Source organism: Oncorhynchus masou, chromosome 3 (assembly GCF_036934945.1).
Source record: "Oncorhynchus masou masou isolate Uvic2021 chromosome 3, UVic_Omas_1.1, whole genome shotgun sequence".
Classification (NCBI taxonomy): Eukaryota; Metazoa; Chordata; class Actinopteri; order Salmoniformes; family Salmonidae; genus Oncorhynchus; species Oncorhynchus masou.
In genome coordinates this window covers 14032166-14055761 of record NC_088214.1, presented here as the reverse complement: position 1 = coordinate 14055761, position 23596 = coordinate 14032166, and the positions used below count along the sequence as shown (strand labels likewise).

The 23596-nt window shown below is 42.5% G+C and overlaps 1 protein-coding gene across 3 annotated transcripts; it reads left to right on the top strand.

Annotated features, from left to right (window-relative positions):
* The first annotated feature begins 1057 nt into the window (after nt 1-1057).
* On the top strand, nt 1058-17183 carry LOC135510689 (endophilin-A2-like). 3 transcript variants are annotated; one of them, XM_064931813.1, is made up of 10 exons: nt 1058-1434; nt 11818-11970; nt 12262-12330; nt 12459-12675; nt 12862-12995; nt 13103-13261; nt 14804-14907; nt 15025-15155; nt 15278-15325; nt 16391-17183. In XM_064931813.1, exons 3-10 carry the CDS (start codon nt 12262-12264, stop codon nt 16573-16575), a joined length of 1047 nt encoding a protein of 348 aa, XP_064787885.1. In that variant the 5' UTR covers nt 1058-1434; nt 11818-11970; the 3' UTR covers nt 16576-17183. The 3 variants fall into 3 exon arrangements, with proteins under 3 accessions (XP_064787885.1, XP_064787878.1, XP_064787892.1); XM_064931806.1 differs by lacking the exon at nt 11818-11970 and having other exon boundaries at nt 1059-1434; XM_064931820.1 differs by lacking the exons at nt 11818-11970; nt 15278-15325 and having other exon boundaries at nt 1060-1434.
* The last annotated feature ends 6413 nt before the right edge of the window (nt 17184-23596 follow it).

The following is a 23596-nucleotide window of genomic DNA, read 5'->3' as shown; positions in this document are numbered from 1 at the left end:
GTGGCATCCACCTTTTATTTGAAAATACCGGTCCTCTCACAGATCTGCAGATAAAGAAGATGAGATTAGGAGAGAAATCGAATGCTTCTGAAATACAATAAGGTCCAGTTTCCTGGACACAGATAGTCCTGGTCTAAAAATGCAATTTCAATAGAGATTTTCAGTCCATGACAAGGTTAGCCTCATCTGTGTCTGGGAAACTGTCCAGATGTCTTCAAAAATAAATGGCCTGTCATCACTGAAAATCAATCAGAGCAAATAAATTTGGATAGAATACCTTATCCCCTGAGTGTCGGCAGGCAGGCAGGCAGGCAGGCCTACAAAATCTGTTTCCAATCTGTTATTTGTTTTCCCCATCATGCCTCACTTAATCTGCTTGAAAATAGCAGGAACTGCAAATCCAGTTTATATACACTGAACAATAATATAAATGCAACATGTAAAGTGTTGGTCACTTGTTTCATGAGCTGAAATAAAAAAAATAGCAGGAACTTTCCATACATACAAAAAGCTTCTTTCTCTCAACTTTTGTGCACACAATTGTTCATATCCCTGTTCGTGAGCATTTCTCCTTTGCTAAGATAATACATCACCTGACAGGTGTTGCATATCAAGAAGCTGATTAAACAGCATAATAATTATTCCACAGGTGCATCTTGTGCTGGGGACAATAAAAGGCCACTTTAAAAAATGTGCAGTTTTGTAGCACAACACAATGTCACAAGTTTTGAGGGAGCGTTCAGTTGGCATGCTGACTGCAGGAATGTCCACCAGAGCTGTTGCCAGTGAATTGGATGTTAATTTCTGTACAATAAACTGCTTCTAACATCGTTTTAGAGAATTTGGCAGTACCTTCAGCTTCACAACCACAGACCACTTGTAACCACGCCAGTTCATGGGGGGGTGCTAAGGAGTATTTTTTGACTATAATAAAGTCCTTTTGTGGGGGAAAAACTCTATCTGATTGGCTGGGCCTGGCTCCCCAGTGGGTGGGCCTATGCCATCCCAGGCCAATTTATGGTTGCACCCCTGCCCAGCCATGTGAATTCAATAGATTAGGGCCTTTTGAATTTATCTCAATTGACTGATTTCCTTATATGAACTGTAACTCAGTAAAATCTTTGAAATGGTTGCGTTTATATTTTTGTTCAGTATAGCAGAAGCTACTATGCCTTGCAGGAAGTAGACTGGTTGCCAGGCAAGTTCCACTCGCAAAGGAAAACTAGCTTGAAGGAGAGTATGATCCACTGTTGAGGACTAAACTCCACGGTGAAGGAAGTTTAGTCCGCTGCGGAGAAAACGACGCAGAAGAGAAAATTCAGCGAGCTTTCAGCAATTATTTAAAAGCAACTTTCATGTAAAGAAAGAAGCTTATATCCTGCATCAAAAATGTCAGTCGCAGGCTTCAAGAAACAATTTTACAAAGCAAGCCAGGTCAGTGAACAACTTTTTACTTCGGCAAACGTTGTATGTTAGCTAGCTAAGTTCGCTGGAAAGCAAGCGACGTTAGCATTACTTGTGCAATATAGCTAACTAGTTAAATGTGCCTTTTGACAAGGAAATATCTGACCCAAATGTTTTATTTATTAGCTAAATTATTTAACTTTTACATTTGTCTAATGGCTAACTTCAGTGGTCTGAAAGTTCCTCGTAAAGTTAAATCCGCATAACTCCAGTGAGTTGGCTATGCTAGTAGCTGTCAGTTCAGCACATAACGTTACTTTGTTGTGTCGTAATGAGATTGACACATTGTTTCAATTTACCATAAAAACAGTGTTTGAAACCAGCACCATTGTTTCGGTGTGTCATAGCAATTTTTTTATATGCAAGCATAAACAAACTAACGTTAGTGAGTTTCGTATCAGTACGTTTACATGAGTCACTTTAAAAACTTTCCCCCCTTTCTGAGTTTAGCAAAACATTTTCTTCCTTGGAGGAATGGATAAAGCGGTGTACACTAGAGGGGAATTCATTTAGCTGTATGTGAAAAACCCTTTTCATTTGAGCTCAGGATGATCTCATTTCATGGACATTGTATTACGATAACACATAGTACCAGTCAAAAGTTTGGACAACTACTCTTTCCAGGTTTTTTTAAATATTATTTTTTACTACGTTATAGAATAACAGTGACGACATCAACATTATGAAAAAAACAGACATGGAATCATGTAGTAACCAGAAAAGTATTAAACAAATAAAAATATAGTTCTGATTCTTCAATGTAGCCACCCTTTGCCTTGATGACAGCTTTGCACACTCTTGGCATTCTCTCAACCAGCTTCATGAGAGTCTCCTGGAATAGATGTCAATTAACAGGTGTGCCTTGTTAAATTAATTTGTGGAATTTCTTTCCTCAATGTGTTTGAGGCGGCAGGTAGCCTAGTGGTTAGAGTGTTGGACTAGTAACTGGAAGGTTGCAAGTTAAAATCACCGCGCTGACAAGGTACAAATCTGTCATTCTGCCCCTGAACAGGCAGTTAACCCACTGTTCCTAGGCCGCCATTGAAAATAAGAATTTGTTCTTAACTGACTTGCCTGGTTAAATAAAGGTTAAATTATTTTTTTTAAATCAGTTGTGTTGTGACATGGTAGGTATACAGAAGATAGCCCTATTTGGTAAAATACTGAGTCCATATTATGGTGAGAACTGGTCAAATAAGCAGAGAAACCACAGTCCAGCATTACTTTAAGACAATCTGGAAAATTAAGAACTTTGGAAGTTTCTTCAAGTGCAGTTGCAAAAACCATCAAGCACTATGATGAAACTGGCTCTCATGAGGACCACCAGAGGAAAGGAAGACCCAGAGTTACATCTGCTGCAGAGGATAAGTTCATTAGAGTTACCAGCCTCAGAAATTACAGCCAAAATAAATGCTTCACGGAGTTCAAGTAACAGACGCATCTCAATTATCGACTGCATTAATTAGGCCTTCATGGTCGAATTGCTGCAAAGAAACCACTACTAAAGGACACCATTAAGAAGAGACTTTCTTGGGCCAAGAAACACGAGCAATGGACGTTAGACCGGTGGAAATCTCTCTCTTGGTCTGATGAGTCCAAATTGAGATTTTTGGTTCCAACCGCTGTGTCTTTGTGAGACGCAGAGTAGGTGAATGGATTATCTCCGCATGTTTAGTTCCCAACGTGAAGCATGGAGGAGGAGGTGTGGGGGTGCTTTGCTGGAGATGCTGTCAGGGATTTATTTAGAATTCAAGGCACACTTAACCAGCATGGCTACCACAGCATTCTGCAGTGATACACCATCCCATCTGATTTGTGCTTGGTCCCACTATAATTTTGTTTTTCAACAGTACAATGACCCAATACGCCTCCAGTCTGTGTAAGTGCTATCTGATCAAGAAGGATAAGGATGTGGGGTGCTGCATCAGATGACCTGGCCTCCACAATCATCCGACCTCAACCCAATTGAGATTTGGGATGAGTTGGACCGCAGAGTGAAGGAAAAGCAGCCAATAAGTGCTCAACATATGTGGGAACTCTTTCAAGACTGTTGGAAAAGCATTCCAGGTGAAGCTGGTTGAGAGTGCCAAGAGTGTGCAAATCTGTCATCAAGGCATAGGGTGGCTACTTTGAAGAATCATATATATATAATTAATTAAACACTTTTGGTTAATACATGATTCCATATGTTTTGATGTCTTCACTATTATTCTACTTTGTAGAAATTAGTTTAAAAATAGTAACAATTGAATGAGTAGGTGTGTCAACTTTGGACTGTATATAGGTCAAACTACAGATACTTATCTGTACCGCCTTCATTATCATATCAATGTCATGAATAACAACAGAATGCACCTCTGAAGTTACTCTCACTTGTCTGTTTATTAGGAGGGATGCAGGGAAGGTTTGGTGTTTCTGGGAGGGAGATGGACATTCCATTCCCTCCAGTGCCACCACACTGGTCTCTTCCTTTCCCTCTATCCCATTCCCTTCACCTGTCCATCTTCATGAGAAATGATATGTGTTTGGAGTGATTGTGCCAATTTGCAGATGAGTCCCTGATTGATGGTTCCATAGCTAGGCCTACCAGCCATGGCAGGTGTATTCCTCACTCACACACTGATTAGCACCTACTCGCCGGATACAAACATGCTTATTACCTTTATGTGGAATGTATCGCCTGTTTCGGAAGTACTTAACAGGTGTAAAATAAACCCCTGAAACTAGATTCCTTACATACTGGTCTTGGGGGGAAAACTGTTGGGAGGTTTTCTTCTGCAATGTTCAACCAATCCAGTAAATGTGGAGGAGGAGTTAAGATAAGTGTCGCCTTGTTAACGTCCAAAAGCGGATGTTGCGTCACAGGCTGTATTTTTTTCATATCCCCTGAAAACCGGAGGCTAGGAAGTACTAGTGGTGTAACACAAATAAAAGGGTTGTTATTGCATTGGATGGATCTGAGATACAGTATAGCATTTGCAGATACTACTACAATCTGCATTTGGCCACAAGTGAAGTAGTTACAGAACAGGTTGTAAGTAGTCCTAAGGAAGTCATCTGACAGCTTTGAGAGGCCAATTTGAACCGTTTCTATTTGATCTTTAGTAGTAAATACTCTCGAGGCCTCCATAATTAGTGATGTAACACAACGTGTTGTGTGTGAACTGGAATGGCCTGACTGTCCCACTCACCTCACTACTATAAAATAGTCTGACTGGTTTTTGAGTAAATGAGCACGAAGGCACCTAGTAGGCAAGGCCTAGCCACTCTCAAACCCCTGTCATTAAATATCTCTGGGAGAAATCAGGGCGTGGGTGTCTGAGTGTACTGACTTATTATGAGGCCATCTGTTATGTTATAGGGGCCTGTTTTGGAAATAGGTCAGTCTATTGGTGTGTTGCTCACACAGCTGTGAGTGATTGTTGGGTGAGTTGTTCTCCTGGCTCTGGTGTGCTTTGGAATCCTGGCAATGTTGCAGTAGTGCCCAAACCGGATTCCTGGGTTGTTATTAAGCCAGGAGAACAGACTCGGTCAACAGCCTGCCAGAAAACACACACTCACTTCTTCACATGGGATTATCTAATGGGATGTTCCACTAATTTGGGGCCTTTTTTGAGAAGTGTTAAAAAAAGAGCACATATTCAACTACATAAACACATTTTCCCATCTCGAGGTTAAAAAAATAAATAAAAATAGGGATGCATGATATCGGTGAACATATCGGAATCGGACGATATTAGCTTAAAAATGCCTACATCGGTATCAGCCCGATGTATAGTTTAACGCAGATTTGCAAAATCGATGTCAAAGCTGACATGCATACCTGTAGGTACATGACACAACGTAAAATTTTGCACTACACTTGCAACACAGTATTCCTAATCTAGCCCACAATGTCTGCTGTGTGGATCAAGTAGTCATTTAAAAAGTAAGAACATTTCAGCGAGACAACTCAAAAGGTGAAATCCATTAATGCCAGAATAATGGAATTCATTGCCCTTGACAATCAACCGTTCTCTGTCGTGGGTGACGTTGGCTTTCGCGACCGATCGAGCACCGGTACACACTAACGTTACCAAGTACGCTATTTTTCATATGTTGCCCTACTAGACTTACACAGTAATAGCGTCACTGCTATTAGCTTCACGACATTCTATGGAACGTTGTTTAGGTCGTGTCAAAGATGCGTGTCAAATAACACTATCTGACGCGTTAAATAACAGTTCCATTATAGAATGTTGTGTTCTAAATTTGCTCTTGCAAGCCAAGTGCCACCACTACTATCAGTAGCTCTATCAAAACTGTACAAAAGTCTGCAAACATCGGCCACGAACAATGTGTTTACAATACAGCGTTGGTAATAAAGCATTATTTGTTCGGCCGCAACTTCTGAGGTTGCTAGCTAGCTAGCTAGCTTTAGATTGTTACCTAGCTAGCACCAATACAATCAGCCTGAAAACAATGACCAGTAGAAATTGCAGTCATTTTCATTATTCTTAGCAATGATTTAGGAATCCTTGTGTTTAAGTATTAGCTAGATAGTCACTTGTTGTTCACCTATCGAAATTGAACTTCAGTTCATGAAAATAAATAGCTATGCAGCTACTTAACCCTGTTGCCCAAAGCTAACGTTATAAGCAGCCAGCTAGCTTCATCTGGCTTGTGAGGCTCGACCAGAACGGGTTATGTGTTGTAAAGCTAGCCACAATAAGGATTAGACACAATAGTGGAATTTGAGTTTTGTCTTTAAAATAAAAGTACCTCTTAGAAAGTAATGTAGAAGGTTGGTGGAATTATATTTAGATTAGATCATGTTAAACAAGGTTGGAATGCGAAGCAATGAACTGGGGTATCAGTCTACTCGGTGACACCCACAGAACACAACTGTGAAGAGTTTACACAAATATTTGTGTTGTAGTTTTTATCACGGGACTGTGACTGTGTGAAATCACCTCTCCAGTCAGCCTATTGTGTGTATTGACCTTCATGTTGCACTGTACAGCTTGCCCTGGGGTACAATGAAATGGGGTATTGGTCTACTCAATACCCAAGCAATTTTTTTTCCCAACGTCCTCCTCAGTTATCAGACTCCAAAACATCCATGCAGTATTGTTTTTCCTCAGGAATAGTGTTCAATACACATAGGTTGACAGTAAATGTGGCTCAATTCAGTTGTTTCAGAGTCCCGCAATAAGAGCTACAACGCTAATGTTATCTGGGTGTCACTGAGTAGACTGATACCCCGTGTCATTGATCCACAATCCACAGGTAAGGCTGTTCAGTGAAATGAGTATGCCCCCAATGCAATTGTAAAGTATAATACATCCAGTGTGATTTGAACAGATTAACAAATAGTCTTAGACCTGCGCCCGCGTGTATGTGAACACTTTAACTGTACTAGAATGCTTAACCTGTTGCGACGAGCAATCCCGTATCCGGGAGCGTAATTATAGCCTCAAGCTCATTATCATAACGCAACATTAACTATTCATGAAAATCGCAAATGAAATGAAATAAATATATTGGCTCACAAGCTTAGCCTTTTGTTAACAGCACTGTCATCTCAGATTTTCAAAAAATGCTTTTCAACCATAGCTACACAAGCATTTGTGATACCTAACATAGCATTAAGCCGAGCATTCAGCAGGCAACCTTTTCACAAAAACAAGAAAAGCATTCAAATAAAATCATTTACCTTTGAAGAAATTCGGATGTTTTCAATGAGGAGACTCAGTTAGATAGCAAATGTTCCGTTTTTCCAAAAATATTATTTGTGTAGGAGAAATCGCTCCGTTTTGTTCATCATGTTTGGCTAAGAAAAAACCCTGAAAATTCAGTCATTACAATGCAAACTTTTTTCAAAATTAACTCCATAATATCGACAGAAACATGGCAAACGTTGTTTAGAATCAATCCTCAAGGTGTTTTTCACATCTTTCGATGATAAATCATTCGGTGCAGTTGACATTCTCTTCTGAACCAAATGGAAACATGCATGCACCTGGAGATTACGCAATAGTTTCGACGGAGGACACCGAGTGGACACCTGGTCTCTTATGGTCAATTTTCCAATGATATGCCTACAAATACGTCACAATGCTGCAAACACCTTGGGGAAACTACAGAAAGTTTAGGCTCATTCCTTTCCCATTCACAGCCATATAAGGAGACATTGGAACACAGCGCCTCCAAAATCTGGCTCACTTCCTGTATGAAATTTAATCTTGGTTTCGCCTGTAGCATTAGTTCTGGGGCACTCACAGACAATATCTTTGCAGTTTTGGAAACGTCAGAGTGTTTTTTTCTTTCCAAAGCTGTCAATTATATGCATAGTCGAGCATCTTTTCGTGACAAAATATCTTTTTGAAAACGGGAATGTTTTTCATCCAAAAATGAAATACTGCACCCAGAGGTTCAAGAGGTTAAAAGGCCGCTAGAATTTTAAATATCGGTATTGTTTTTTTGGGACAAGGAAAATATTGGTATCTGCTAAAAATGTAATATCGGTGCATCACAAAAAAAAATGACTGTTGTAATTGCCAAGTAAAGAGTGTTGAAGATTTATTCTTAAATCAGCCATGTATCCCCTTGTAACAGGGGAATGGAAGCATGTTGTGTGCAACCGGGAGTGGCAATTGAATGCAAGCTTCACCCAAAAAATGAAATTAACATTTCGAGCCTGTCTAACAGGCTGACATGTTATGTTTGACCCACTCAGTTTTCCACCAGAAAATTGCCAAAAAGAGTAGAACCATCTGAACTGCTTTTACTCTGATTTGGCTTTCTTTTTTTATTTTCAATATTATTTTATCATAAGGAATAGTTTTAACATATTGAAACAAGTTCAGTTGACGTAACAGGGTTGACCTTAAAATGAGGGACAGACGTAAAATGAAATCACTAATCACATGAAATAAGAGATCTTCAGAAATCACTGTCAAAGCAACAAAATAACTAGGACTTTACAGTAACCGGGTTTCCATCCAACCTTTTTATGTGAGTAAAATACATGACAGCCCTGATGGGAACAGCAAGTTTGTCTGTAAACTTTCCAAAGGTTGACAAAACATCACGCTAGACAAGGTAGGATCTTTTTGTTTGTAAAATTAATTATGCAAGAAATTATGGTAAATGCCTTTTATGAGTAAATATTTTTTATAATAACCATATGTTGTGTGGTCCTCCCACTACGACTCGGTAAACCATGCAGTTTATTAGGCTACAGATTAAATGTTATGATGAACTTCACAGCGTGTTGAAAGTGCACGGTGATGAGCTTGATGCTGCTTTACATTAAATATTGAGGGTATTTTCTGGTGACATGATCGATGCTTGGCTGCTGTTTGACAAATAAAAAGGATCTTGCTCTTTTGTCTGTAATAGGAATCTCATCATGTAGCCTAGGTAGCCAGCACTGTATCTGCCAGCCGTTGGTTAGAGCGCACGCACAAAGACCAGAGTGGGCTCATTCGCTATACAAATTATTAATTTTATGTATGTGACAAAACAAGTTGAAAACGCAATTAAAAACCCATTTAACTTGTATTCAATGATTCGGTACATGGGAATTTAACCGCAAAACTTATTTTTATGTCCACACGTCATCATGCTCTGCGTTTTGTCCACAAACAAGTTGATTTGAGAAACTCATCTCTGGTGGGAAAAGGAGGCATGAGGACTGCAACACGTGTTGTTCATCTTGCTACTCGGGCATTAAAAACAGTGGCCTTTTCAATTGCTACATCTTGAACTGCTGAGGGGATACGGCCACATTTTAATGAACCGCTGAGGGGATACGGCCACATTTTAATGAACCGCTGAGGGGATACGGCCACATTTTAATGAACCGCTGAGGGGATACGGCCACATTTTAATGAACCGCTGAGGGGATACGGCCACATTTTAATGCACAGAAAGGCAAAACTGTGAAGCCGCTGAACTGAGTCGTATGAACACACACAACAGAAAGACATGCTGATTACATGAACACAAACACCGCAAATATATTCCCACTCCCAGGCAGGCCCACCTCCTAGTTATGTCATGTAGCATAATGAGGACGACAGCTGTCAGTAGCTGGTCCTCATCATGTACCTCTTTATAGAATATCTCCTGCACCCAAAATGAGTACCGGAACTTATTTGAGTCCAAGTCGAGCACTGACAAGAAGTAATCAGGTAGGCCTATTTTATGTTTCCACAAGATCAGAGCATGACATTTCTCCCTTTCATGTGTGTGTTTTTTGAAAGGGAGAGTGCTGGAAAGATTTTTCAAATACATTGAGGAACTATTTATCTTTTTCAGTGGAAGTAAAAACAGACTTTTGTTTCCTGTTTTGAGGTGAAAACGTTATTTTGAGACGCTCCACATGTCATTAGTGGTGGTGCGTTAAGCCAATCAGAAATACTATCAGATCCCCCAAATGGGCACATTTATATGCCTACATTAGCGTGCAGACCAGGTAGCCTATAAGCTTAATCAACATTGACAGGAGCGCTCCAAACAAAAGACAATGACTAAATTGAATTGACAAAACTCCTAAATGGTATGAAATAAACGAAAACTTGTTTCTCACAAGTTTTGTATTTGGTTGTGCTCTATCCAAACAATTTGTCCACTCCACAATGAGAACGGTAAAAGGAATAATAATATATTGAATGCATTAACAGAAAATACCTTAACCAAACAAACATTGTAGATTACAAATTATAAGAATTAACGGTAAATGTACTACTGGTGATATATTTAATGGGGAGTTGATATACACTAACAATCAAACACAAACAATTCACACAATGATGTTATGAAACAATGAATGTGCACCAATTGGCGAGAGAGAAGGCATTCTGGAAAGAGAAGTGCATTGTGAATCTGGGCGCTGTATGGTCAATCCGACATCTGCATTGGCCATGCAGCATTTATGGTGATACAGCCTCTGCAGAAGTCAGGGCATTCATACTACTTGCGCTCCACGGAGCAGCGCAGAGCTGTTGTGAAGGAAGTTTTTAAGGAAATTAATTTGTGTTTATACAGGATGATTTGGCCTCCGGAGGCTCCACAATTGGTCATACCCTCCATATGGATCCACTGGCCACATTTTCACATCAAGCATAAATTGGCTTTTAGTGTAGGCCTCCGCAATGGATTAGTTCACTGAGGTGTGTGTGTATATATCTCTCACACACTACCGTTCAAAAGTTTGGGGTCACTTAGAAATGTCCTTGTTTTTTAAAGAAAATGTTCTTTTTTTTGTCCCTTGTCCCACTCCCTTCACAGAACAGTGCAAACGGGCTCTAACGAGAATAGAAAGAGGGGTGGGAGGCCATGGTGCACAACTGAGCAAAGGGACAAGTACATTAGAAGACCAGCTTCCCAGAGTCGCCTCTTCACTGTTTACATTGAGACTGGTGTTTTGCGGGTACTATTTAATGAAGCTGCCAGTTGAGGACTTGTGAGGTGTCTGTTTCTTAAACTAGATACTAATGTACTTGTCCTCTTGCTCAGTTGTGCACCGGGGCCTCCCACTCTTTCAATTCTGGTTAGACCAGTTTGCACTGTTCAGTGAGGGAGTAACACACAGCGTTGTACGAGATCTTCAGTTTCTTGGCAATTTCTTGCATGGAATAGCCTTAATTTCTCAGAACAAGAGTAGACTGACGAGTTTCAGTAGACATTTTTGTGTTTCTGGCCATTTTGAGCCTGTAATCGAACCCACAAATGCTGATGCTCCAGAAACTCAACTAGTCTGAAGAAGGCCAGTTTTATCGCTTTAAACAGCACAACAGTTTTCAGCTGTGCTAACAATTGCAAAAGGGTTTTCTAATGATCAATTAGCCATTTTAAAGTAATAAACTTGAATTAGCTAACACAGCGTGCCCTTGGAACACAGGAGTGACGGTTGCTGATAATGGGACTCTGTACGCCTATGTAGATATACCATTAAAAATCAGCCGTTTCCAGCTACAATCATCATTTACAACATTAACAATGTCTACACTGTATTTCTGATCAATTTGATGTTATTTTAATGGTTAAAAAATATATTTTTATTTTACTAGGCAAGTCGGTTAAGAACAAATTCTTATTTTCAATGAATAAAGTAACAGTCAGTATCTGGTGTGGCCATCAGCTGCATTAAGTACTGCAGTGCAGCTCCTCATGGACTGCACCAGATTTGCCAGTTCTTGCTGTGAGATGTTACCCCACTTCCACCAAGGCATCTCTAAGGACATTTCTAAGGGGATTGGCCCTAGCCCTCATCCTCCAATCCAACATGTCCCAGATGTGCTCAATAGGATTGAGATCCGGTCTCTTCGCTGGCCATGGCATAACACTAACATTCCTGTATTGCAGAAAATCATGCAGAACAAGCAGTATGGCTGGTGGCATTGTCATGCTGGAGAGTCATGTCAGGATGAGCCTGCAGGAAGGCTACCACATGAGGGAGGAGGATGTCTTTCCTGTAACGCACAACGTTGAGATTGCCTGCAATGACAACAAGCTCAGGTCCTGAAAAAGGGATGTTTTGTTTATTTTTTGCTGAGTTTATTCTACTGCTCGACTACAAAAAAAAAATCTTGGTCGACCAAAAGCCTATCGACCGAACAATCGACCTGCCGACTAATTGGGGTCAGCCCTAACAAAATCGCAATGAAATAAAATCGTTCTCCGTCACGAGGTCCATGCATCATTTCACTTCTTTATGCTACTGTTCTGTTTGAATTAGGAACGGCTTTGTTGTCATGTAAAAGTCATGTCCTGTGCAGAATGCATGTACTTATTATTCTCCTTTTGTAGATGGTCAGTGAGAAGGTCGGAGGTGCAGAGGGAACCAAGCTGGATGAAGACTTCAAAGATCTGGAGAAGGTAAGTGATCTCTCCCCAACACAAAAAAAACATACATTCCTATTAACCTAAGATTGGATTTTCCTATCGATCCATTTTGTCAGAGTAGATTGTGCATTCACTGTCTCTCCTTCTTCCCTTCCCCACAGAGGGCAGATGTGACCAGTAAAGCGGTGGTGGATGTCATCTCTAAAACATCAGAGTACCTGCAGCCCAACCCAGCGTCCAGGGCCAAGCTGACCATGCTGAACACGGTGTCTAAGATGCGGGGCCAGGTGAAGAGCCCTGGCTATCCCCAGGCTGAGGGGCTGCTGGGGGAGAGCATGGCCAAGTTCGGACGAGAGATGGGAGAGGACACCAACTTTGGTAAGAAAGAGAGTGATTTCATAAACTACCATAAGTTTTATTTTACCTTTGTGCCCTAGCCTTTGGCTCTCAGAATACAGAATTCCAGGTGCGTTTGTGTGTGAAGTAGGGATCATGTACTCGACAGAAGAAGAACCGGTGGGGGGATTGTGTGCTCTCTCTCATGTAATTGTCTTTGTCCTGTAGGTGGTGCCCTGGTGGACGTGGGCGAGTCAATGAAGAGACTTGCTGAGGTCAAAGATTCCCTGGACATCGATGTCAAACAGAACTTTATCGATCCACTGCAGGCCGTCGTCGACAAGGACATCAAAGACATCCAGGTAGAGACCTAGAATGAGATGAATAAGGGATTCTCAACTCTCCCTCAACGTTACACATTTTATTTTCTAACCCTTCACAATCAACTAATGGAGGACTCTCTCCTCAGCACCATCTGAAGAAGTTGGAAGGCAGGCGTCTGGACTACGATTATAAGAAGAAACGCCAGGGGAAGATCCCAGACGAGGAGCTGAGATCAGCCCTGGAGAAGTTCCACGAGTCCAAAGAGATGGCAGAGAGCTCCATGCACAACCTCCTGGAGACTGATGTGAGACTTATCTCAGGGGTCAACGGTTAGAGTTGAGGGATCTGGGAAATAATGCCAGAGATGGACAGCAACAATCAATCAAATTTTATTTGTATGGTGCTTCTTACAAATGAGTTAGTCGCAAAGTACTTACTTTCACTGCAACAAATGGTCTTAAACTCTTAGAAAGCAAGTAGAAACAACAGTAGCAAGGAAAATCTGTTTAGTTAAGAAGAAAGAGGCTATTTCCCATTGGTTGGCTGGGTAGAAGTTCAGAATTCAGGCTTCATACTCCCAAACCATAATACCCAGTATGGGCTTCAACATCTGGCATTGGCATTGGGGCGGCAGGGTAGCCTAGTGGTTAGAGTGTTGGACTAGTCACTAGTAGGTTGCAACTTCATATCCCCGAGCTGACAAGGTACAGACGGTGTCGTTCTGCCCCTGAACAGGCAGTTAACCCACCGTTCCTAGGCCGTCATTGAAAATAAGAATTTGTTCTTAACTGACTTGCCTAGTTAAATAAAGGTAAAATAAAAAATAAAAAATTGGCATTAGCAGTAGCACTGGCAACAATGTTAGCATTAGTGTTGATGAGTATTTCAGGACCAATATGCAGTCAGCTTGCCACGACTCCATAGCTAGTGAGTGGAACAGTTATGTAATATCACAGCAATGCGTATTAGTGGAAAACTGGAATTGTCACCTATGACTCTGCAATCTAAGAACGTGCCAAGCCTGTCTTCGATGGCCTGTCTCTGGGAATGACCTTTTATTTAATCAGATGAGGAGACTGAGTACATGTGTTAGTATCATGTAAGTGGCGTGTTAATCAGAAACAAAGCAGTTTCGAGAGTCGGAAGATTGACCTCATGGTGGTGGGGGGGAACAAAAGTGTAAATTAACCATAGTAATGGCGTTTCTAGTCCAGCCTCCCTGGTAATGGCGTTTCTAGTCCAGCCTCCCTGGTAATGGCGTTTCTAGTCCATCCTCCCTGGTAATGGCGTTTCTAGTCCAGCCTCCCCCGGTAATGGCGTTTCTAGTCCAGCCTCCCCCGGTAATGGCGTTTCTAGTCCAGCCTCCCCTGGTAACGGCGTTTCTAGTCCAGCCTCCCCCGGTAACGGCGTTTCTAGTCCAGCCTCCCCCGGTAACGGCGTTTCTAGTCCAGCCTCCCCCGGTAACGGCGTTTCTAGTCCAGCCTCCCCGGTAACGGCGTTTCTAGTCCAGCCTCCCCGGTAACGGCGTTTCTAGTCCAGCCTCCCCGGTAACGGCGTTTCTAGTCCAGCCTCCCCGGTAATGGCGTTTCTAGTCCAGCCTCCCCGGTAACGGCGTTTCTAGTCCAGCCTCCCCGGTAACCGTTTCTAGTCCAGCCTCCCCGGTAACGGCGTTTCTAGTCCAGCCTCCCCGGTAACGGCGTTTCTAGTCCAGCCTCCCTCGGTAATGGCGTTTCTAGTCCAGCCTCCCCCGGTAATGGCGTTTCTAGTCCAGCCTCCCCCGGTAATGGCGTTTCTAGTCCAGCCTCCTGTATTGATGAATCTGACTGGTCTCTGTGCTTGTCTCTAGGTAGAGCAGGTGAGTCAGATGGCTTCTCTGGTCGAGTCACAACTGCAGTATCACAAACAGGCTGTGCAGATTCTGGAGGAGCTGACTGACAAACTCCGAGACAGGTAGGTCAGCTGTGTGTGTCTGGACTTCTACAATTCAGTTGAAGCTGTTTGTGTTCGTTGTGTGTATCTGTGTGTATTTACATGTGACTGATTCATCCCCTCTGCTGTGTGTATCAGAGTGAACGAGGCCCAGTCTCGCCCCAGGCGTGAGTACACTCCTAAACCCAAAGCCTCCTTTGACTACGAAGAGCAGGAGCATTCAAATGGAGAGTACTCCCCCTCTGCCAACCCCCCTTCATACTCCTCAGGTAAGACTGGCCCTTAGCTGTGTGTGTGCCTCTGTGTGTTTCTGTATGTATCTATCTATTGTAGTCTTGTCTCACCAGCCCAAAACTGCTCTTTCTCTATGTATAACCCCCCCTCCCCGTAGACGTCACGTCCTTCCACAGAACACGGCCCATGAAGAACAGTCAACACTGTGAGTGTGAGGGAGTCTGTGATTGAGGTTGAAAGAGTGGCAATTAACATGGTACTTAATCGACTCACTTCATTTCAGGAGAGTTTTACTAACATGGAATGGTGTGTGTGGGAAGCTTTAACCCCTTACTGCAGCCAACTCACTTCACTTCATTGTTGCAGCAATTCTGACATTTTTTTTCTCCCCAATTTCATGGTATCCAATTGGTAGTTAGTCTTGTCCCATCACTGCAACTCCCATACGACTCGGGAGAGGTTGACGATCGAGATCCACGAGTCCTCCAAAACACGACCCTGCCAAGCCGCACTGCTTCTTGACACAATGCCCGGAAGCCAGCCGCACCAATGTGTCGGAGGAACCACTGTACACCTGGCGACTGTGTCAACATGCAGGCGCCCGGCCTGCCACAGGAGTTGCTCGAGCGCGATGGGTCAAGGACATCCCGGCCGGCCAAACCCTCCCCTAACCCGGACGACACTGGGCCAGTTGTGCTCCGCCGAATGGGTCTCCTGGTCGCAGCCGGCTGCGACACAGCCTGGGATCAAACTTGGGTCTGTAGTGACGTTTCCAGCACTGCGATGCAGTACCTTAGACTGCTGCACCCCACGGGAGGCAATTCTGACATTTTGCATGGCAAAATGCAAATATTTTTTCCGAATTACTTGTGAAAATACGCTGACGAGCGAAAAAGTTTGTTGACTTATGGCTTGATTGAACCATATTATGCAGTAAATGTGCAGTAATTGGTTGATTTTTGTACTGTGATGATGGGTCAATTTTGTGTGAAAATATTGCTGTGGTTTGACTGTTTAATTGCGGAACTAGTGCAGTGATTGGTCAACAGAATCCTGGAGGGACTAAACTAACCCCGCACACTGGATCTGGTAATGAGTAACGTCTCCCTTCAACCCTGTGAGCGCAGCGGTTTGGACGTTTATGAAGGGTTCTGGTCCCTTTCCTGCGTCATTGAAAAGCAAAGCTGCTAAATCTGTTTCAAAAGAATGTCAAATTAAAGTTTATTTTCTCTCCCTCTTCAACACATTCCTCCCTTTTCCTTCTCCCCAGCCTCTGAGCCGTGCGCTAAGGCCCTTTATGACTTCGAGCCAGAGAATGAGGGTGAGCTGGGCTTCTGCGAGGGCGACATCATCATGCTGACCAACCGCATCGACGAGAACTGGTTGGAGGGCACTATCCGCGGCCAATCAGGATTCTTCCCCAACAACTATGTGGAAGTGGTAGTGCCCCTGTAACACTGACAGAACAAGAGGAGGGATGAGGAGCGGGAGGGAGGGGGAAGGGAGAGATGAGGGAGGGGGAAGGGAGAGATGGGGGGGGGCTGATGGGGGGCATCTCAAAAGTCTAAAATGACTTCCTCCTGTTGATGATCACTGATCTAAATAAAGCAGGACAAGGAAATATCGGTGTAAGAAAATAAAATGAGAGAGGTCACCTTAGATTGAGATTCACCTAAAGATGGATGGATAGAAAAAGTGGGAGGAAGATGTTGATGGAGAGAAAGGTTAGCACAAGGAATGTGTATCTTTGTTTTCATTCTCTGTACACTACACCTCTCTTACTGGGACATATGGAGATGGGGTTACTAGAGGAGATGTTTGTCATTATGGGTGACCTGTACCCATGAACACTACCAGAGGTGTGCTTTAAGCAGACCTAGAAAAAAACCTGCAACAAAATTGCCTTGAAATTGTTACCTTTAATCACCTATTTACTTTATAGCCCCTTGATTCTAGGGAAAATGGTTAAATATGTTTTGTTCTTGCACAATTGGGAATCTTTGCATGAAAATCTGGTTAATTTTAATGCACACTCTTTTTCTTATATAAAAACACAAAATCCATACACACCAATTATTTTCCTCCCTGGCATGGAGAGTTAGCTAGATCTTGGCTTTAGCTGTCCTATGCTGCCCTCTGGTGGTCTAAGCCTGTTATACCTTCAGGAGTAGGATGTAGTTGCCCTGAGACTGATCTAAGTTCAGTTTAGTATGTTTCCCACTTATGGTTAAGGTTAGGATGTACGGACTGCAAGCTGATCCTAGAAATGTGCCCAGGGGCTAGTCCTGCATGGACCTCAGTGCTGATTTTTGTTTATTTTATGGTCCTTTTTCTAATTCATCCCATACCTGGTAAATGTGATTGTTCAGCTTTTCTCTGGGTCTAAACTTACGTGAAGAGTTGGCCTGTTTGCTTACCTATTTCTACTAAAGCCAACGTCGCCATTTCCTTGGCAAGGAAAATATATGGTGTTGTTGGAAACAGTTGGGCACCTAGTCTCGTAAATAACTAGTGAATGGTCATTGTCTGCTGGCATACACACAGCTCTGCAGACCAGGTATACTATGTCTCTAAACACTATAACACTATCTCCGTTTAGTACTGTTACAGCTGCAAGGCTGCCTTTCATTGACTGGGAAGATCTCAATTGCTTTCTCCTCGTCTCCTGCTCAAACCCATTGGATGAGAAAGCCAGCCGGTCTGTCCCCTCTGACCTTTTCTTCCAATGGGTTTCGAGAAAAAGGAGTATGCAATTGAGATCTTCCTTTTGTCTGCTGTACCCCTTTGCCTCCCTCTTCTGTCTCTCTCTTATTTTTACTAACTTTTATATGGTCATAAGATCAAAAAGGGAAACTTTCCATAGTCCACCCAAGTGCTTTGTTCTGTTTGTGTTGTGTTCTGACTTAGATTTGAAGCCATCTGCTCCTTCTGACTTAACCCTGTGTGCCTGAAGGCTGAAGCCAAAGTAACAGTGTAGAGTGACCTCCTATTATTCACTTGCTACAGTCAGTTTGCATACAGTGTGTTAGTGGTGCTTGGATCAGCTGTTTTAACACCCGCAATTGCCTGACTGTGATAAAGTGAATGTCCGAGGCCCAAACCTAAACCGCAAATATGGAAAATGCACTATAGGCTAGTCAGACTGCAGGGACTTGTTTTTGGACCGAGGGTGCAGGGACTTGTTTTTGGACCGAGGGTGCAGGGACTTGTTTTTGGGCCGAGGGTGCAGGGACTTGTTTGTGGACCGAGGGTGCAGGGACTTGTTTTTGGACCGAGGGTGCAGGGACTTGTTTTTGGGCCGAGGGTGCAGGGACTTGTTTTTGGGCCGAGGGTGCAGGGACTTGTTTTTGGGCCGAGGGTGCAGGGACTTGTTTTTGGGCCGAGGGTGCAGGGACTTGTTTTTGGACCGAGGGTGCAGGGACTTGTTTTTGGGCCGAGGGTGACAGGGACTTGTTTTTGGACCGAGGGGTGCAGGGACTTGTTTTTGGACCGAGGGTGCAGGGACTTGTTTTTGCCGTATTTAGACATGTTTCTGCTTATGATTGCTGACATTTTGGAAGGCTATTTGTTAGTCAACTTGTCTATAATTATATATATATACACAGCTTCTCTTCTGTCATATGTTGCCCTAGAATACTAACTAAACCCTTGCTTTCTAGAATGTCATAAATCAATAGAATGCTTCAATCTAGTTAACATCGGTAAAGTTTCACAGAGCAAAGACGTTTAGCAATTGGAGAGAAAATGCAATAACAAAACATTTTGTTTTTTACAGTTTTATGTGCTAGATTCCCAAATGACATCAGTTTGACTAGGAAATAGAAAGCTGTGAACAACCTAACATGTTTTTGATAAGGTTTCAGTTCGGCTTGGATGCAAATTATGTGGTTTGAAATTGTAGCATTCACATTCTCTCAAGATGCTGGGGGGAAAAAATCATTTCTCCAGTCCTGTTCCCAAGTCCACATATTTCCTACATTTAGTGTATAATTTTACTGCAAGACATGGTTAATTCTGCAGGAGTTCATATTAAGTATGAGGTTATAGACCTGCACAGTCAGTGTCCAGATTTCAGCTTCCATCTGAACAGCAGGCTACAGTTCCCTTGACCAGCCATAGGCCTATTTGAAGGCCGTCTTGGCTGACAATGTTTTTAGTGCCTCACAATCATCACATGTATAAACTCCCAGCAATTGAATGGGTATTTACCAACGTTTCAGGAATCACTGAGCCGTCCTCCTACCCTGCGACACTGAGGAAGACACAGTGATGCCCAAACGTTGGTAAATGCCCATTCAATTGCTGGGAGTTTATACATGGAGTGACATTACCCTGAGGAAGACACAGTGATGCCCAAACGTTGGTAAATGCCTATTCAATTGCTGGGAGTTTATACATGGAGTGACATTACCCTGAGGAAGACACAGTGATGCCCAAACGTTGGTAAATACCCATTAAATTGCTGGGAGTTTATACATGGAGCGCCACTTTATTCTGATAGTTTATTCGCCGCTAGTCAGCACCTCAACACAAACTATTTCTTTCTGGGTGTTTGCCAGCTCATGTTTTTTAATTCACAATCATCACGTAACATAGCTGGCACTATCATCCTCTTTTACCGCCTCACCACATCTTTCCCAAACATTACTTTTCTGGCCCTACCTTCTCTTTATTTTCAACCCTCCTTTTGTAGCTTTTCTCCTATTGAAACTCCAACATTGTCCTTTTTGCCTCCATGGATTACATTTTTTTCTGCCTGTTCCTAAAAGTGATTGGTGTATAGGCTAGTTGCTGTGCGTACAGGTAGCCCCTAATGTTTAGGCTTAATGCACTAATGCCAGATAGCCTAAGATAATGAAAGAAATACCTTAATGTAGCCTAAAGATATAAATTGCACAAGAATGATACATTTATGGATTTTTTTTTTTAAGGTGTTATTTTCTCTTTATCCCACCCGCCTACAACCTGCCCTTCATCCACACAATATTTAATGGCCCTAAACCCATCTCTTCAGAGGATATAACCGCAGGGACTGTTCCATCCAACCCGCTGCCAAAAGGGGATTTGAAAGAAGGGTTGTTTTTGTATTTACACGTGTCACTCCATGGTGTGGGTGGGTGGGAGAGACAGGAAATAGTACTGTATATGACCATGGACTTTATTAGTCTTTCTGGGTGTTTCAATTCAAGCTACGCCTTTTTTTTACCCAGAGCCTCAGAACTGTGATGAGTCCTACCCACAGCCGATAACTGTCTACCCTCGTTATGTAGTTGCTACACTCCTTCACGACACCCGTGGAATTGGAACCGGAACAGGCACATTGTTTCTATGTGGAAATAGGCACAGGACAGCTTATACCCTACCCCCACTCACTGGCTATCTGCCCCATTCTGCTGCCCCCTCGCCTCCTACCCCTCTCACACCTGCCCCTGTTCTCCCATTTTCATCCCTAAACCCCCTTCCGACATCTCTTAATCCACCCCCTCAAACACTGTCTCTCAAAGGTCACTACATAACCCCCACCCCCATCTCCCTCTCCACTACTACCCTCCACTCCTTCCCTAGAACATGCAGCTCTACCAAAACGTTCCTCCTAACTTAATGTTTACATGTCTCTTGGGCTATATTTGTTGTGTGAACATGGGTTTTAGTGCCTCTGTAGGTGATTAATGTTTAGGTGTGGGTTACCACATCCCATTAGCCTAAATAAAAGGAACAAGGCAGGCAGGGGGGAAGGAGCTCCAGTTGTCTTAAGTACCATGTTTACCAGTGTCTATGAGTAATGTAACAAAGGGCTCAGATTAAGCATGTCTGTTTTTGCGGACTGGTGTCGTTGTCTTCAACTATTCTAATGCCGTTGGTGACAATCTATTTATGTTTTTCACACTACATTTGAAGATGGGTATTTCTACCAAATCCCACAGGAGTATCATATTATTTTGATATTACGAGTATTATCTTAATAGCAGCTTTATTTTAATATACAGAGTCATTTTGTGAAGTGTCCATTGTAAATTGCTCATTGCCTGCATGTGTCTATAGATTATGTGTCTTGCTTCAGCGATGATGCCTTATTTTGAGGCTCTGTGTTTTTGGTCATTTACGCTCTCCATGGATGGAGGTTTGAACCAAGGCAGGATTATCTTTATGTGGATTCTTTTATCTTTGTATTGTCATTTATTGTATATTTTTGCGACAATATAAATGGGGAATGTTGTCCGAACGCTTCTTAAATAAATGTGAATTGGTCCTCGGTCTGCTGGATGTGTCTTCAGGGGGATGTGAATGATGCCTTCATTTACATATAAATTACCATTTCCAGAAAAGTCTCTCTCTCATATTCTTTCATTGTCTATTGTACACCCATTTTCATTTAAATGCTCTTGTAGGTAGCTAAAATTAATAGGACAATCTAATCAGTGGTTTAAAAAAAACAAGTCAGTTGTGAAAAATACATTGATCTGTCAGGCGGGAACCAGGGTGCAGCTCCAGCCTGACATCTCCTATACTGACTGACACGTCCTATTCTGACTGACACGTCCATTATAAGGACATGCACGACAGACAGTTTTTGGCGGATATCCATGGTGTTATCTCATAAATGGAAGGTGTGCCCTTTTCGGTTTGCCCAGCCAGTCAGCTATACTCATGGCTGCTACACCTAAGAAACAGCGCTAGGGGTCGGAGGGAACCAGGGTGCAGCTCCAGCCTTGCTACTACAAAGGATACTTGGAAAAACAGGCCCGAACGAAAAGGTTGGTGCGTTGCATTGCATGCTGTGGTAAAGTGTCACCCATTAGTGAGGTCGGCACTGATGTTGGGAGATTAGGCCTGGCTAGCAGTTGGTGTTCCAATTCACCCCAATGGGGTTCAGGTTAGGGCTCTGTACGGGCCAGTCAAGTTCTTCCACACCAATCTCAACAAACCATTCTTTATGGACCTCGCTTTGTGCACGGAGGCATTGACATGCTGAAACAGGAAAGGGCCTTCCCCAAACTGTTGCCACAAAGTTGGAAGCACAGAATCGTCTAGAATGAAATTGTATGCTGTAACATTAAGATTGTCATGGTTCTGGCCCCTTAGTTCCAGTGAAGGACAAACAGCCCCAGACTATTACACCTCCTCCAAACTTTACAGTTGGCACTGTGCATTGGGACAGGTAGCGTTCTCCTGGCATACACCAAACCCAGATTTGTCTATCGGACTGCCAAATGGTGAAGCATGATTCATCACTCCAGAGAACGCGTTTCCAGAGTCCAATGGCGGCGAGCTTTACACCACTCCAGCCAACACTTAGCATTACTCATGGTGATCTTAGGCTTGTGTGCGGCTACTTGGCCATGGAAACCCATTTCTTGATGCTACTGATGAAGAATTGTTGTGCTGACATTGCTTCACATACTGTGGTGTACTTCACTTGCTTCTTACTCAGAAGTGATTGCTATTAAAGTAGACTGAACTGGAGTCCGAATTAATTAAGCGCCTAAGCATACCACTATTACCCTAGGGTTGGACCAATGACTGTACAGTTGGACAATGAACTAGATTGGATAACACTGCAGAAATGGCCCAGTGATTGTAGCCGAGTCATTATGTCAATAACAACAAAGAATGTACAGGCAGGCCTATTATATAGACCAGGGATGGGCAACTTTGATGGGGGTAGGGGCCACAATTTTTTAACTCATCAGGAGGGGGCGCATTTGCTCGCCGGCCTGTGTACCCACATTACTTTTTTAAATTAATTATTTATTTATTTATTTTAATAGTTTATTTCGTGCAATTAGATTTTTTTGCCATGGGGCTAGAGAAAATGTTGCTGTTTTTAAAGCAAGTTTGCTGCAATTCAACACATTTTGCCATGGGTCTAGAGAAAATGTTGCTGTTTTTAAAGCAAGTTTGCTGCAATTCAACACATTTTGCCATGGGTCTAGAGAAAATGTTGCTGTTTTTAAAGCAAGTTTGCTGCAATTCAACACATTTTGCCATGGGTCTAGAGAAAATGTTGCTGTTTTTAAAGCAAATTTGCTGCAATTCAACACATTTTGCCATGGGTCTAGAGAAAATGTTGCTGTTTTTAAAGCAAATTTGCTGCAATTCAACACATTTTGCCATGGGGCTAGAGAAGATTTAGCCATATTATAACTCATTTCCTGCAATTATACTCATTTTGCAATGGGTCGGAGAGGTTATTGAGCTGTTTTACAGATAATTTCCTTCAATTGTACACATTTTGCCTTAGGGTGTAGAGAAATGTTAGTCAGTCTCACTCAGATATATTAAAAACTGCTAACAAGATCAATGGGGTTCCCCAGGCTGGTAATTAAACATGATTACTAACTTAGTCTAGCGGCCAGATAACTTACCAATCTAAACAAAAAAAATGACAGCTGTCAATGTTCAGCTCACAATTCTGACTGAATGTCACATGCATTCCTAACCTTTAAACTGTCATGGAAAAGGCAATGAGGAGGAT

What these genes read in the sequence shown, in the direction of transcription:
- LOC135510689 (XM_064931806.1), top strand. Translation starts at nt 1,390, where the DNA reads ATGTCAGTCGCAGGCTTCAAGAAACAATTTTACAAAGCAAGCCAG. An exon ending in ACTGACAAACTCCGAGACAG is followed by an intron (nt 14,908 to 15,024) that starts GTAGGTCAGCTG and finishes TGTGTGTATCAG; the next exon opens with AGTGAACGAGGCCCAGTCTC. An exon ending in CATGAAGAACAGTCAACACT is followed by an intron (nt 15,326 to 16,390) that starts GTGAGTGTGAGG and finishes CCTTCTCCCCAG; the next exon opens with CCTCTGAGCCGTGCGCTAAG.